The sequence below is a fragment of the Haliotis rufescens genome, unplaced genomic scaffold (genome assembly GCF_023055435.1).
Source record: "Haliotis rufescens isolate VD_foot unplaced genomic scaffold, xgHalRufe1.0.p SCAF_45, whole genome shotgun sequence".
NCBI classification, from domain to species: Eukaryota; Metazoa; Mollusca; class Gastropoda; order Lepetellida; family Haliotidae; genus Haliotis; species Haliotis rufescens.
This window is the reverse complement of record NW_025964168.1, coordinates 1,532,876-1,550,576: the sequence shown is the minus strand read 5'-3', so window position 1 is coordinate 1,550,576 and position 17,701 is coordinate 1,532,876. Positions and strand designations below refer to the sequence as shown.

Below are 17,701 nucleotides of genomic sequence, written 5' to 3'. Positions count from 1 at the left end.
GGTCAGGCTCGCGGACTTGGTTGATGCATGTCATCGATCCCAATTGCGTGGATCGATGCTCATGATGTCAATCACTGGATTGTCTGGTCCAGACTCGCTTATTTACAGACCGCCGTCATATAGCTGGAATATTGCTGAGTGGGGCGTTAAACAACAAACCAACCACCGCTATTGTGGGCTTTGTTATATTATCTATGTCATTGTTTCCACCCACACGCAGTGAACCTGACACGAGAATATGCTCCAATATGTCCAGAAGAAATGTGTCACTTCATTATTGCAAGAAATGGAAACTTTTCGTATTAATTTCATGCTCACAATAATTGCATGATTTTCAGTATACAACAGTATATACGAGTAAAGTAGGTGTATTTTTCTAAGAGGAAACTTTAGTTCTTCAAAAAGACAAGTATCTGATTGAGGGGTTTGTGAAAGAATGTGTTCAGTATATGTCTAAGAAAAGTTATTATTTTAGACAGAACTGACAATGCTTAGTATTCTGCTCTTCCTGTTTTAGATTCAGATAGAGACTTTCAAAACATAAAAACTTTCCAAATTTACCATAACTTTGATAATCACCAGTATCTGAAGAAATGAAGTTCTGGTTTGTAACAATGAAGGAGAGATTATACAGCCTATTTCCAGAGCAGAACTCGATGTCATACAAAGTGCCATGAATGAAGCATCCTCTGTGTTATTAGGTAGGCATCCAAGGTGGACTATGCCCGACAATCTTTTACCCATTTTCAGCCTAACTATTGATGTTGAGGTTCACTACATGAATAAATAAATTTGATGTAATTTCCAGCATTTGGATTGACAAATGAGGCAAAAATCTTTGTGTTCATAACTCGATGGATTAAAAAGAAAAATAGGCCATGCCCACTGAACTACTTTCAGCAATCTGAACGAACATAGATACACAGATTCATACAGTTTGCACTTGGTGTTTGTTATGCATAACTCAAAGAACAAAAAAATATTTAAAGAAAATCTTTAATTGAAACTGAGACACTGTCTGTTTTGGGTGGGAAACTTGAACTGTTAGACTGAAATACATCACAAAATGGTGGTGGTTAAACAACGTAAGTCCAGTTTGTCAGTTCTAAGACTAGTACTACTTTCATTTTAGTATACACCATAAAACTTGTTGTAAGGCTTATAAAAATAGAAGAATTGGTTCTCAGGCAATGACTTTTGAAAATATAGTCCAGGTGGGCAGTGTTTTTGTTGTTGTTGCTTGTTCAAACTGGTATGTGACTAAATAAACAATGTACCATCAACCAGGGAAAGGGCCTCCCAACATAAACAAGTATACAAACTGCTATTGCCACCATGACCATAACACGAGATGTGCAGTAAAGCAGTACGCCAAGCTCCTCACAGCGATAGTACGTTCCCGGAGCTCTCTATACTATCGCTGCCACCAGTCAAAACTCCCCACTGTGAATAGGTGGCCACAACCATGCTTGGAGTTGAACTCGCAACCGAATAACCGTTATGTTTACAAACAAGTGACGACTGTCGTGACGCCGAATACACTTGTCGCTGCTAAATTACTTTCTTCGTTTGTCACTTTGAATCTCTGTTTCATTAAAACTATCGTGTTATTGACATAGTAAGAATGTAAGGGAGAAGTTGGTTGATTTTCCGTTAGTCTGCAATCTCGAACCAATCTGATTATCAAAACAACAAAGTAAATTCATCTCGAAAACATGGTCAGTCGTAAACCTTTTCAAATTGAAATATGATGGCATTCCCAAAGACATAAACAAAAGTATAAACGTTACTACATATGGGGTTGGAGGGCAAATTTCAAGATTCTTGTAATGGCCGCGCCCACACTGGTGGCAGCGATGTTACCGAGAGTGTAACGAAGGTGTCACGCGCTGGGAAGGAGCTTGGCAGTACGCATGTAAAGGGAAGTAACTGCATGCTATAATGGATTGCATTGTTTTGAGTGAGTTGGGTTTAATGCCACCTTTAACAATGTTCCAGTTATATCACGGCGTGTCAGCTTAATGTGGGAGGAAAGCCCGAAGTGATCACGACAAACCAAGAAACATAACCAGGGCGAACTAGAATTCAAAACCACAATCATAGATTTCTGGCCTGCCCAAGGGACACAACTCTGCACAGTGAATTGCTGCGCCTTAGACGACTGGGCCACCCATGCCCTCACATTGTTTTGAAGTATTAGGATTTCAAAAAAGAATTAAATTAAAAACGAAACATCCCCCCAGCAGACCTAATGATGATGCGAGCAGTGCCTGAGAAGTGAGACTATTATTTTTTGATAGCCTAACAGACACACAAAGTGGTGTATGAACAATTGAAATAAACTTCCTAAGACAGCCATTTTGTCTAACCCTAGTTCCCTTTAAGGGACATAACAGAAGGTGTTAGACAAAACAGAGAGTGTTACACAACAACATTATGGCAAATCATTCATTACTCACTGAATGACTTGTACTTCCCCACACAATGCAACTGTCACTATGGTTCCACCAATTGAAACAGTCACTAAAACAACACTTAACACATGTTATCACATTCTGAATGGATGCAGCTCATAACAACACACCATGCAACTATCCTGATGGAAACAAGGGAACAATGTGTGTGTGTGTGAGTTGGGTTTAACGCCGCTTTTAACAGTATTCCAGTTATATCACAGCTTGTCAGCTTAATGTGGGAGGAAAGCCCGAAGTGATGCAGGTCTCAGACGTTTACCACTTCGGTGAAACCCACGAGCACAGATATGGTGCTGACAAACCTAGAAACATAATCGGGGCGAACCGGGATTCGAACCCACAATCATAGGTTTCTGGCGTGCCCAAGGGACGCAACTCTGCACAGCGAATCGCGGCGCCTTAGACGACTGGGCCATCCGCACCCCCTACGGGAACAATGAAACAGTGAGTGAGTGAGTGAGTTGGGTTTAACGCTGCTTTTAACAGTATTCCAGTTATATCATATTGTGTCAGCTTAATGTTGGAGGAAAACCCGAAGACGTTTCGAACTTCGGTGAAAGAACAATGAAACAAATTTGAAAATAAGCCTTACTGACAGTAAATTTGAAATAGCGTGCATACAAATTCATCACATCACAATCAAATATTGAGATGTGTTTGTGTGCATTGTTAAACGCGTATTTGGTAGACAAGATTGGGAATCCTTGATAGCATATAATTTTACAGTGTCTAAAACTTAGTGTTCCCTTATGAATTTCCATCAGTATATTCACATGAACAACACAGTAACGCCAACACACACAGATGAGCAGACTCACATGGACACATCACAGGGTTATATCAATATTTGATCCTCCAAATCCTGGGAATGTTATCACTAGTAGACAACATCATAGTGATATGGCCATAAGAAATAAACGGTTCCTCATCTGTTAATTCTTCAATATTATAGGTCACCAGGCATTTTTCTCCTCTATTTTTCAATAGGTAGAAAACTAATTCAAACTTGTTAGCTTAGGCAATAAAAGACAACTCTTCCACTGAAGTGAGACAATATTGACATTAATGGAACCATTAAATAACACAGACATAGCCTGTTCGCTGTTATAAATAAGTGGGTTACGGATGTCATAATATATGGTACGCTATATTATCGGGTAGTTACCGGTAATTAAAAAATAGATCGTAATGGCGCACACTTACTAACCTACTAAATATGTCATAAAAAAACAACGTTTCTTCTTATTTGTTCAACTTTTATGGCACATCAATGAGGATTGATTTTGATATTGAGTTTGGTTAACAAAGTACCTGTCATTGGTGATTCAAGGGTGGGCAACTCTATTATCGTAGTATGGCTACATGTGGAATATGTGCTTTACATCACTTCCTGTTTTGGATTATGCATAATAAGTATGCATACGATCTAGGTTGGGTCAAGGGACTTCGTCCAAACAAATGGATCCTGTATTCAATAAAGCTATGAAATATCATGCTTAGGTTTGGTAAAGTAAACATTCGACAGGGTGTGTGGATTACGAGATTTACCAATACCGTGATAAAATAGAAAGCACAATAATATAGAGTCACTCTTTACATATACTATTATGTTGAAACCCATGACCACGAGTATGGTGTTGACAAACCAAGAATAATAAGCAGGCTAACATTGAATTTGAACCCACAGTCATCGGATACTGGAAGGGTGAAGGGACACAACTCTGCACATCAAATCACAGTTCCTTAGATCACTGGGTCATCCACACCCTTTCTTCAATGAAGATAAGAAACATTTTTTTCACATTTCATGGCATCACATGATAAATGGTACATTTATATAAGATTTTCCAATCTGAAGGATATCACCATTGGTAGAGTAAGGACAACACACGATTGGAGGTGTGTTTCAAATGATTGTATTTTCATGATATTTGGGAATTCATTCAGTATATTATATGTCTCCCCGACACCTCTAAACTGAGGGTTCCAATCTACATTTAAAAACAACAACCAATCAAATCTCATTTACTAAGTCTTCACCATTGTGTTCACTGAATTTCAATTTTAAATCCATCACAAAAAAAACCAACATGGCTTAACAGACTGAACAAAATTCTTGAGATGCAAAATTTTGTAGTACTGGTAATTGATTTCAGTATTTTAATCAGATTTATATTTCAGTGAAGAACAATCATAAAACTAATCATTCTTTACATCACACCAGATGACATCAATATATTTTTTAAATTCTAAAATGATTTCTGTGTTGGTGCTCATGGAATCAAATTAGACGCTATTGCAGGATGATCCATTCAATAAATGAAAAACAATTACTGAAATTAAGCGCCTCTGACCAACTTCCAGACCAATCTGTAAGTAATCTTTATACTTTCACCCTAGTCACACTGACAATTTACATATCAGTCTGTATTTTAGTGTGTATATTGCAAATATGAAAACAACAGCCTAAATTTTGCCCTGTGACTATTATCGAAATGGATCTACAGGAGGTCTAATGCAGTTTCATTACAAATTACAAATGTGTGCATTGTTTGAATATGCCCCCCCCCCCCCCCCCAATATTGTAAGCGCCTGGGACTCTTATTACAGCGAATACAGTTCACATAACTGTTTTTTTACATAGATGAATTTATGTTATCATATATGTTCTCTTCATTATAATTCTGATTAATTCATGGACATGATTTGTTCTTTGCCATCACAGATGCAACATCTTCCAAAATGTTTCGGAACTCAACAACAAAATGAAAGCACTAAAACTGTAAAACATATTCAACAATCTATACACTAATACATTCTGAAAAATGATGAGTATTGGCACAAACTGTCATATTTTATATCTTTCTTCTGATTGGCTGATCACAACCAAGCTGCCATCTCATTGGCTGATCACAACTACAGCATGACACCTGACTGGATGATCACAATTGACACTGCTGATTGGCCAATCACAATCTAGGTTTGCTTTTGTCTGAGGTTTTCGTCTTCTTCAACCCACCCTTGCTGAAGCCAGAGATGGAGCTGAGTAGCGCGCCACGCCCTCCTGATGCCGCTGGTGGCGGGGCACTGGAGGGGGGTGGGGGAGCAGGAGCTGGGGGTGGGGGAGGGGGAGGAGCACCAGAAGATGGTGGAGGGGGAGGAGGTGGAGGAGGAGGTGCTGAAAAGAGAAACAGAAATAAGTTAGCAAGCACTTGTCAAAATAGTTCCTTTTTCTTGAACAGTTTGTTTGTTTGTTTAACGCCCCACTCAGCAATATTCCAGCTATATGACGGCGGCCTGTAAAATAATCGAGTCTGGACCAGACAATCCAGTGATTGACATCATGAGCATCGATCCACGCAACTGGGATCGATGACATGTATCAACCAAGTCAGCGAGCCTGACCACCCGATCCCGTTAGTCGCCTTTTACGACAAGCATAGTCACCCTTTACTCTTGAACAGTTGTAGACTTATTAGGGAGCAGCCAAGAGATATTCGGGAGGGGGGGGGGGGGGGGGGAGGCCTGGGATTTTGTATAAAAATTAGATATTTTCTTATTTAAAACTATGAGCTTGAATATTTCTATTCAGAAAAACACCTTGCCACAATGTTATTTTGGAGGCAGGCAATTCTGTTTTTCAAATGTCTAAAGCAAAATTGTAGTTTCAATCTTCAGTTTGTAGTTTAGTTTGCAATTTAGGGACAATTTTTTGTTTTTTTCAATAAAAACCCAATACCCCTCCCCCCACTACCTCCCAAAGTATATCGGCCAATACACCAAGTAGGATTTCTTGTTTAGAAATGGGTCCAAGCAGTAAAAGTAAAAAGTAAAACGTGTTCTTTGATGCTATGAGACCGACAACAACATTGTTTATCAAGCAATCATCCTTCCCTGTAGAAGTGACATCAGAAACAAAAATCAATTAAAGTATTTTCAACTGGAGGTGATGGAAATGTGCAACTGACTGCAACATTGTTGCAGCATGGAGACTGTCAGACACAACACAATCAAATTGCTGCATATGTTCAAGAACGGGGCAAAAAAAGGGCATTCGATCATCATCTCAACAGGTATCAAGTAAACAAAAGCTAAATAATGGGTTCCACACATTGTAACTATGTGGGGAAATGAACCTGATCCTTCAGTGTGATGAGTGAAAGCTTAATCCACTCCACTACCCCACCACCCCCATTGTTTAAAGACTATGAAGTATGTGTGCACAAGTATCGTCATAATGAAACAACTCAGTAGGACACTTGAGATAATTACATAATGCCTGAAACATGTAATCATTTACAGTGAGTGAGTTGGGTTTAACGCCATTCTTAACAGTATTCCAGTTATATTGCGTCGTGTCAGCTTAATGTGGGAGGAAAACCCGAAGTGATGCAGGTCTGAGACGTTTACCACTTCGGTGAAACCCATGAGCACAGGTATGGTGCTGACAAACCTAGAAACATAATCGGGGCGAACCGGGATTCGAACCTACAATCATAGGTTTCTGGCATGCCCAAGGGATGCAACTCTGCACAGCGAATTGCGGCGCCTTAGACGACTGGGCCACCTGATCATTTACAGAACGTAGAAACCTTAATATACATTGTTTATACAGGGTGGTATAACCAGCTATATAACCACTTTTATGTAGTATACTATTGTTATATGAGGTGTTAAATATTTAAATTATGTACACCATGTATACATAATTGATTTAAATAGTTTAGTTGCATTGGGTTATTTTGATAATTTTTGCAGAAATTCTTTTGAAAGTCACATATATATATATATATATATATAATTAGTTGTTAGTAAAGTTGACCATTTGATAGGAAGATAGTATTGGAATATTGAAGAAGTTAATTGACAGTATGCAGATGGCCAGAGATTGTGAGAATCTGTACATACACATGTAAACAGGACTTTTCATTTCACATTCAAGACTAAGATCTTTGTTTGCTAATTTCTTAGATAATACACAAGACAGTTTAATTACAATTGTTAAATTATCAAGATCATACCGTCTTCACTTTCTGTTTATTGGTTTTTTTTATTAACTAATAACAAATAGCAGCAAAAGGCTGACAACTGAGGTTAGCAGCATTATTGCTATATGCCATTCTTAGCCATAGCATGTGTGGTGATTAAAATGGCTACTGCTCAAAGTTAACACCAATGAGAGCCTGACACTATATGTGAAACTCATCTCCCAACAAACGGTTTATATGCCAACAACAATGTGCTGAAACAAAACAAAAGTGAAGAGAGAAAAGATTCATCCAAAGCAGGTCTGTTGGCAACATGGTCAAATATTCTTTGACATCAAAACATTAATGTATACATGTGAAAGAATATAAATGTCTGACAATTTACACAAAAGGCCACACATTCATCAGAGCAACATACAATATATGTGAGTGAGTGAGTATGGTTTTACGCCGCTTTTAGCAATATTCCAGCAATATCATGGAGGGGGACACCAGAAATGGGCTTCACACATTGTACCCATGTCGGGAATCGAACCCGGGTCTTCGGCGTGACGAGCGAACGCTTTAACCACAAGGCTACCCGACCGCCCCTACAATATATGTACATGACCAAGACAACAAAGCATTTACATGCACAATGCAGCACAATTTTACATAATTAATATGCTTGCATGTTACAGAGAAATTAGTGTTTAATATCACTTTTATTCATTTTCTGCGTGTCTAGGTCTAAAATATTAATTGACCCACATAACCCAGTCTGAAAACATTTGCGTTACAACACAGAATCTGCAGCAGAAACACATACCTAACTAGGACTGTATACAATGATTAACAATAACACAGGCGATTATTGGTACGCATGAAACAGATGCACAACATCTACCAACAGACAGACTACGATGCAATGAAGCGTGGATTGCCATAGCCAACAGAAGTTGCAAAAGAAGCAAAAGCTGAAATAGATAGTTGTAGAGACAGTAGTACTAGACATTCAGCATGCACCCATATGAGACAGGCAGTTTATACCTAACACTGTGAATTACGATCTCTGTGAGGTCTCTGCTAGTTGTCGCCTGTAGGGGAAAGAAACAGCGGTCAAGGATTGGACACTGAATAAGAGTTATCTGCCCCATTCATATGCAAGGTTGGAGAGATGGGTGAAGGACTGAGGCTACTTTTATTAATTGCTGCTCAAACTGTCTTACAAATGTATTTGTGAAAGTCAGAGCCTGTCTTGGATTTTTTTTAAGTCTTGAAGATTATCTAATGACAGGCAAAGGAAATTGGGGACCTCAACATACTCCAAATAGTTACTAATTTAGGATATAATAGGATTAAAAGTCCCCCCTTTCTTTTTCACCACTTACAAATCTACCTAAGGCTACAAAAAGTATTAGTCTTGGTTCTCAGGGACTGCCCACATCATCATAAAGTCCGCCGCACATTTCGTTTTTTATTTCCATTTGCAAAAGAATTAAAAAATCTTTACATATTCCACGTCTCGAATACAAGACCCTGGCAGTGATATGCTACAATACGTAAGCACACTACAGCGTGTACAGAAGAGTACATTTATAATGCCTTTTACTGTATTGTGTCTGTACTGTCAGTAGAGGATTTTGAAAGCATTAATGAAGGATTGCAACACATTTTATCATCCAAATCTGGCTCCCACAGGAGATATCGCTTGGATGAGATCAAGTGATATCTACACTGTAGATATCGCTACAGTGAAATTACATCAAAATGCTTTGCAGACCATTGTGACGTCACTGGTTACCATGACAATCACAATCAAATGACATCACTAATGGCTCTGCTACTGAAGCTGTTAGCAGTACTTTGTACACTGAAGACACTGCTAATTACTGTCTACAAATTAAAAAGGTGGGAAGAATGATGTTGGATGATAAAAAAAATCTCACCCTCGTGTCTTTTTATATCAAATATATCAACACTTGTTGATAAAAATTGCAAAAATCCTCGGCAAGCCTCAGAAATTTTCCACTTTTATCAACTTGTGTTGATATAATTGATATCAAAAGACAGTCGGCCGAGATTCTCTATATAAAAGATGAAATACAGAAATTTTAGACAAGGCCTTTGTAGCAGCTGATTAATTGGATGGATAAAGATATCGGAACTCAACCCTGTCTAGTCATGGTGATGTCGGGAGAATTTATCGAAAAGGGGGCTCAAAAAGATATACCTGTGATACGATTGGTGTGTGTGTGGTGACTTGTTAGACGTGGTGATGGTGTAACTGGTGACGGTGTAACAGCAGACGATGCAGCAAGCAACTACTACAACGCCACACTACCTGTTTCGAATGCAACACTATGTCCCCCTATTTTCATGTCAACAGTCTTTTTCTACCAAGTCTTGCTACCTTACTCCTGGAGTAGCAACTCATTTGCAAACTATGTGCGCCCTGAACAAACACAAAACATTAAATGCACCTACGGTTATACCAAACTATTTATTAGATTTTCACCCCTACCCCACTACCAAACACCTTTTGTCATTTCAATGTCCACCTTTGCCAACAAAGAAAATGACAAGCGTTGTCTTACTACTTGATGAAACACACCACACTGTATTCAAACCAAACATTCATGCTTCATGTAAATCACACCTTTCCAAAGTTAACCACAGATGCCGGGATGAGTTTGTATAAACATAAGGCTAAACAAATAATAGTCTTGGTTCTCAGGCACTATCCGCATCATTATAAAGTCCGCCGCACGTTTTGTTTTTATTTCCATTTTCAAAAGAAATAAGAAATCTTTAAATATTCCATGTCTCGAACACACGACCCTGGCAGTGAAATGCAACGATACTTAAGAACAACATGATTTTGCCGAAATCATTGTCAACTAAATTTGGTTACACACTAGCTTAAACAACAAAATCTTTTAAAACGAACAACATCCACCCGCACTATATTTTCAAAAGCCAATGCCAGAGAATCAATTCTTTTATTTTTATAAACCTAACAAAATGCAACAATTAAATCTCCAAATCCTCAGTTTTTTAAATAAATGTGGATGAAAATCAACTAACTAATTTATTGTGGGCTAATTATGGGAATTTGTTTCAGGTAAATAACAACTGGAAGATATAATTTCTTCATCACGTTCATTTTCTAAATTTGTTCTGTGATAAAAACTATCCTCCAAAATAAACAGGCAAAATGTTATTCTTCAAGTGAACTTGTTCTCTTTAAAAGAAAAGAAATCTGGCACCTGTGTTGCCAAATTTTGGATATGTAATAAAAAATATTACACCTACTGCTCCAATGTTTTATTAATTTTGCCTGAGGGCTCCTCTTTTTACAGCTAATAGTCATCATGCTCACAAAGCATGACACAATTAATCAAACTCCATCTTGATAATTACGTGGAATATTATTCAATAACATTTCCTTAACCACACAAATGAAACATGTTAAGAAAGCAGTAAGAGTAAAGGCATGATACAGTTTTGCTACAAGAAAGAATTAATCCCCGGAGCCTACAGAAATCAGACAGGAACAAGAATAGAAGGCAAATCACAGAGTCAGTGTAAGGGGAGACAACTGTGTACCCACCTGCCCCTGTGGTGGACATTGGACTAGCTGCAGAAGGTGATGTGGGAGCCGGGAATGACGACGATGTTGGAGAAGTTGGTGATGTTGGTGATGTTGGAGATGTTGGTTCTGCATCACCATTCTCTAGAGCTTTCTGTTAAAATGAAAATTATCAAGAATGATAATTTGTTTTATTTGTTTGTTGTTTCACACCACACTCATCCATATTCCAGTTATTGGTGGCATGCAAATAACGGAGTCTGGGCCAGACAATCCTGTGATTCATATTGGGAGCAAGCAATCCATGCCCTTGATCCATCTGTACGTCTCTGCTAATAATGAATCCTCTTTAGCAATCTTAGCACCACGACTGTTAATTCCCTTACTTATATGAGAAGATCTGGGGTAGAATAGGTCTTCAGCAATCCGTGCTTGCTGTAAAAGGTGACTATGCTTGTCATAAGAGGCGACTAACAGGATCGGGTGGTCACGCTCGCTGACTTGGTTGAAACATGTCATCGATCCCAATTACGTGGACCGATGCTCATGATATTAATCACTGGATTGTCTGGTCCAGACTCGATTATTTACCCACTGCCGTCATATAGCTGGAATATTGCTGAGTGCGGCGTTAAACAACAAACGAACCAACCAGCCTGATCCATGTGCTTGCCTCTTACAACCAGCATACAATTGTGGGGACCTATTCAAACCTGGACTTTTGAAAGGGTTATAATTTTCTGAAACTTTTTGTTTTCAGATAATGACTTTTAAAAAAGGAATTATTATCAAATGTTGTCAGAAATAATTTTATCTTTATGGTTGGTTCACTAACAAGATTTAAAATCCATCTTTTCAAAATTGGAAATTTTAGTATAAATTGTATGTTTATATACTTATCCTATCTCACACTTTGCATTTTTCCCTTCTTCTTCGATCCTATGTGGGAACATGCTTGAATCATGTTTCCAGCTTCTGAAAATAAGAATAGCCACCCAAGCCCCCCGGCATCTCCATGGTCACGTCCAAATGCTACGTCAATTACGTGCCTCTCACATGTAATCCACCCTCCAAAAGGGACTCGATATGGGAAAAAATCGAACATAAAAAAACAACATGTAATACCACATAAATGTTCAATGATTTATTCAATATATACAATTGGATGATGGTTGAAAGGGTGCAGTTACTCTGGAGGGCCATGGAAGATGCATCCGCACAAGTCTCGTGAGGATTGGACGTTGTAGGTGGAGGCAGACTGGCGAAAGTATACGCTTGCAGAATGATGGAGCTGAGCCAGAAGGATAGTGTCGTACGAGAAATTTCCGATGTAGACTCAGTCGACAATGGGATGAAAAGTCTCTCCCGGGAACGTCTGTGGAGGCGAGACGCATCGAGATATATTTGAAGCGCCCGAACCGGGCACAAGGACAGGTCTTTGTGGTCGTTCGATCCCAAAACAGCCGAGAGCGGGAGAATCATAAATAACTGGTCCGGTTGTCCAGGAAGTTGGTTCTTCGTCTTGAAATCCCAACGAAGCCCCAGGAACACTTTGCCACTTCCTGATCTGTCAAATTGAACCCTAGTGACATCCAAAGCATGAATTTCGCTAACCCGTGCAGCGGTGGCCAAAGCCAACAAAAAAAACGGTCTTCACCGTAACTGTCTTGAAATCCTTCTCAGTCAGTGGTTCGTAATCGCCAGAAACCAGGTGTTGGAAGAATAACGTTTAGGTCCCACAAAGGAGGCCGAAAACGAGCAGCTTGGTCGGCTAATTTGTAGGAACGGATGAGTGATTGTAGCTCCGTAACCATGGAAACCTTTGCACTGGAAGTGGTTGAGATGACGGAGCTAATGGCTGCGAGGTGGACCCCCAAAGTTTCCGAGTCGAAACGCAGGTAAGTATTCGGCATTCTGTTGAGATGAAGCTGAGGTAGGAGTGGAAATATCACGAGCGTGACAATAAGTCTCAAAAGCCATCCACTTGTGGTCATAAAGGCGCTTGGTGGAAGCACGGTGGGCAGCAGAGATGGTCTTCACTACCCGCTGGGAGAAACCTTTTGCTACGAGGGACTTCTGCAGATGCGCCAAACGCAAAGATGGAGCATTGCAAGAGGTCTACTTCCGGGGCCCGATAAAGTTGGTAAATCCATTGGAACGATTGTGGATGAGGAGACCACTCGGTTGGTGATGGTCTGTCTGGTCGGGACAGGGAGTCTGCTATGACGTTGGATATCCCAGGAATGTGCCGAGCGCAGACATGTATGTTGAGGGAGTAGATGAGATGAAAGAACTTGAGAGCAAGTGAGAGTATGGACTTCGACTTCGTGGATCCCATCCTACTGGATCCTACTGGATCCCATCCCACCACCGCCGCGGACTGGGTCATGAGGGAGGAGGGAGGAGGACCAGAGGAGGTCCGACCAATGCGAAATTGCGAGAATTGCTGCCTTGAACTCAAGATTGTTGATGTGAAGGCAACGTTCTATGTTGGACCACCGCCCTGCTACTTGCCGATCTTGAAAATGTGCTCCCCAACCGACGGTTGAAGCGTCGATGAACAGATGGAGGGACGGGAAGAATGGCGTCAAGGAGACCCCGTCGCCAACGTTCGACGTGACCAGTCACCATTGAAGATGAGGGTGGAGATTGAGCGGTAGAGAGATCGGCGTGTGACAATCATTGATCCTGATAAAGGGCGCGAGAAAACATTGAAGAGGTTGCAAATGAAGTCGACCCCGTACATGAGCGCCTGCGCCGAAGTTAGGAGGCCCGGGAGTTGTTGCCATTGGCGCAGTCGAAGCGGCTGTTTGAGTGCTAATGGTACGAAACGTTGAATCTTCACCCACCAGTCGTGGGGAACGAACATCAGACCTTGCCGAGTGTCGAACAGGGCTCCTATGAATTGGAGATGTTGGGTAGGAATGTCAATGTTGGTAGCTGCCTGGCCAGATACGTTCTCTGAGGGGGATGGAATGTCGTAGATGGCGGTGGGATCATCGGTAAGCGATACCCTTGTTGAAGCAGCTCCATCATGAAGGGGTCTGGGAGCATGGTCTAATTTCTTGCAAAGATCTTGAGTCTTCCGCCTATGGATGTCGCTGTAACGGGAACGGCTGGAGGCGGAAGTTCTCAGTCGTGCCTATTTGAATAGGAGTCAAGTTCCTGCCGAAACCTCACCCTTGGGAAGGTTTGCCGGCGCCCTTTGGTCTGGTAAAGGAGACCGATTGACCCGAGGAGGGCTTCGAGCCCCGTTGACCTCTTCGACCTCTGCCACGCCTTCAAAAGGGATTAGGCCGGGAAGAAATAAGCTCTCGTAAATCGTGCTGGGCAGGAACAAATTGGGGATATTGGCGATTCTTTTTCTGTTGATCCTCCAATTGTCTTTTCTGGAGACGTAGAAGGTCCACCGTCTCTCTGTACATCCCATGAGACCTGTTGTATCGTGTCAGCAAATAAGGAGCGGGAACACCTGGGTTGCTGATACAGTTTGGCCTTAAATAGGTCATCCCAGGAAGAATGTACGTTGCAGCACACCACAGCGACGAAGAGCTGTCATGGAGCCGGTGTGGTGAGTGAGGAGGTTCAAAATCAGCGTAAGCTTGTCTTGTGTAAGGTTGATTAATCCCCGAGTAAAGGCCTCTTTTTGGGAATGAGTGGAGAGAGAGACAGAGAGTGCGTCCATGGCTGCCAAAATAGTAGACACGAGTGGGAGGGTATGGCGGACTGTGGCATATTATTTAGGATACTCGAACAACTTGGTGAAGGACAACAATTCTGTGATGAGAGAGGCATGTAATTGACCTAGCTTTTGGATGTAACCATGGAGATGCAGGGGTGGTTTGTTTTTTTATTTTCAGAAGCTGGTAACATGATTCAAGCACGTTCCCACATAGGATCGAAGAAGAAGGGAGAAATGCAAAGTGTGGGATAGGATAAGTTTTAAAAAATTCCATTTTTACCTAAACACACCCATCAGAACTGCAACCCATTTCCAAAATGCAGCACAAAAAAGAAATCAAAGAACACCCGATTCTTTCATATTACTTATCAGTTAATCTGTCCTAAATGGATGCTGCCCCTACTTCATCAGTTTGTACAAACAAGTCGTTCCTCCATCACTCATGAATACACCAGCGCATCAAGTCACAGCACTATTACTCATGCACCTTGTGTGAGTCTGTGCACAGACCTAATGTCACCACCTGAGTGAGTGAGTGAGTGAGTGAGTTGGGTTTAACGCTGCTTTTAACATTATTCCAGTTATATCATGGCGTGTCAGCTTAATGTGGGAGGAAAGCCTGAAGTGATGCAGGTCTCAGACGTTTACCACTTCGGTGAAACCCACGAGCATGGGTATGGTGCTGACAAAACTAGAAACATAATCAGGGCGAACCGGGATTCGAACCAACAATTATAGGTTTCTGGCGTGTCCAAGGGATGCAACTCTGCACAGCGAATCACAGCGCCTTAGACAACTGGGCTACCCGTGCCCCCGTCACCACCTGACTACAAACAGTCATATATCAATATTACACTTCATAGCATGCATATGTATTCATGGCTGATGGAGAGAGATACTGCTTACAAACCCATGAAGCATCGACAATGTAAATCTTGAAATCTTTGACAATTACAGAATTGTCCTTCCATTCGTCTCGGGCAGATGGCCTGGATAAATTGAATATGCAAAATCTTTAGCATGGCTACATCCCATTCATTACACAGAAATATCAATGAAGCAAGTGAGTCAAGCCCTGGTTTGGTCTTTGCAGTGTTCATGTACACACAACAGCCATTGTGGACATCTAATATCCATTCCAGACAAAACAAAATTGCATCACTGTCTCACCTTCCTTGATTTCCGCCTCTTCTTCTTCTCATCCTCTGACATGTGGAATTCTTTTGCCTTCGAGATGCGCTTCACTTTGGAAATCTGCAAGCAAAATATAAAGAAGATATCTGTACTTAACTGTATGTTAATTTATCATCCCAAACTTCCACAGGAGATATCTCTGGGGTGAAATCAAGTGATATGTTCAATGAAATTGCATCACAATGCTTTGCAGACCAGTGTGATGTCATTTGTTACATGATGTCATAATCAAATGAAATCACTAAGCTCTCTGCCAATGAAGCTGGTTAGCTGTACTCCAGACACTGCTTAGAAAGAAATAAAGTTTGCAAGGGTCTTCGCGCTTTTTAAAGACTAAACCCTGTGTTTTATAAGAGATGGGTTAAAAAAGAACTTGAAATTAGCAGTGCCTTAAATTGAGAATCCTTGATAAGAAGTGTTGTGCTAAAACCCAAGAGTAATGTCAGGTTTTAGTGACTAGTTTCAGGTGGCTGGCTCTCATCGGAACAGGGCTAACTGACAGGCTGTACCCTTACGTTAAACGACAAAGTATTTTTAAACATAACAAAACGTCGGTTAAATGGGTCGTTTATAGTTTAACAAAGCAATATTTTATTATCCTTTCAGTGTGTGATTATCCATAATCCTAACTACAAGTCATGAAGTATTGCGCTTACAAGCTGGTGGCATCTTCGTACGGACAGCGGCCTGGGGAATGACATGGGGTCATTGTGGGACGAACATGGCAGAGGAAGAGCAACATTGGTCGATTTGTTTGACTGAAGTAAGTTGTCAAACGCCACTGAGCAACAGGTGTACACGTAGGTATGAAACTCATCATGGATTGCTCATGCCTGTGTCCAGAGACAGTCATAATACCTAGAGCACCAACACCCGCCTCAGACAACTTTGTGGCTGCTGTACCATGGACATAGTTGTTGGAATCTGCTTGGGAAACCCCTACTGCATGAGGGATGGCTGACGTCATATATGCTATATTTCTCCCAGGTAATAATTTGTTTGTTTGTTTGTTTGTTTGTTTGTTTGTTTGTTGTTTAACGCAACACTCAGCAATATTCGGGTTATATGACGGCGGTGTGTAAATAATCGAGTCTGGACCCGACAATCCAGTGATTGACATCATGAGCATCGATCTACGTAATTGGGATACAATGAATGCATCAACCAAGTCAGCAAGCCTGACCACCCAATCCCATAAGTTGCCATTCACGACAAGCATAGTTGCCTCTTACGTCAAGGACAGATGCCTCATATGTCAAGCATGGGTTGCTGAAGACCTGTTCTACTCCGGATCTTCACAGGTATCGCATTCAATTATTCAACAAAGGGTTATAACATTCAATTATTCAACAAGTATAAAGAAACTATTTCGCCGATCAATAATTGATGTAGATGGTAGAGGGATCGCAATTTTTTACTTCTCAATACAAGTATTGATGACCATTGCACACTAAGTAAAAGTATCAATTTTTACATAAATGTATGCTTTAATAAATGTCACACCAAACACTAATTACTTGTGAAAATGAGCAGTGAAAACTAAATGTTTTCATCCACTGCGCCATACTTGACAGTGCCAACTGTAAATCATCAGTGTGCCAGGTATTTGGCCATCCTTTCTATGAAAAAGATGGCTTAGGGACCACAGATAAGAGCATATGCAATTATCGTGATACGTATCGGATCGTGAGCAAGGTATCGTGATGTGTATCAGATTGCACAGTTGGTGTCTCGTCCAAGCCCTAGTAGATGTGTCATCCTGCTTGACAGTTTTTAGAGAACAATTTCACCA

The 17,701-nt window shown here is 40.7% G+C and overlaps 1 protein-coding gene across 3 annotated transcripts in view; it reads right to left on the bottom strand.

Annotated features, from left to right (window-relative positions):
- Positions 1-2,889: 2,889 nt before the first annotated feature.
- The window catches only part of LOC124145919 (PX domain-containing protein kinase-like protein), a 28,655-nt gene continuing 13,843 nt past the window's right edge, over positions 2,890-17,701 (bottom strand). For 2 of the 3 annotated variants that reach the window (XM_046515891.2, XM_048383179.1), the window contains exons 12-14: positions 15,886-15,969; positions 11,055-11,187; positions 2,890-5,652 (exon numbers count right to left, since the gene is read on the bottom strand). In XM_046515891.2, coding sequence (XP_046371847.2) covers positions 5,444-5,652; positions 11,055-11,187; positions 15,886-15,969 — 426 coding nt within the window. In that variant the 3' untranslated portion in view covers positions 2,890-5,443. Of the gene's footprint in view, positions 5,653-8,491; positions 8,539-11,054; positions 11,188-15,885; positions 15,970-17,701 lie in introns of all 3 variants that reach the window. The other variant, XM_048383180.1, reaches the window with a different exon arrangement.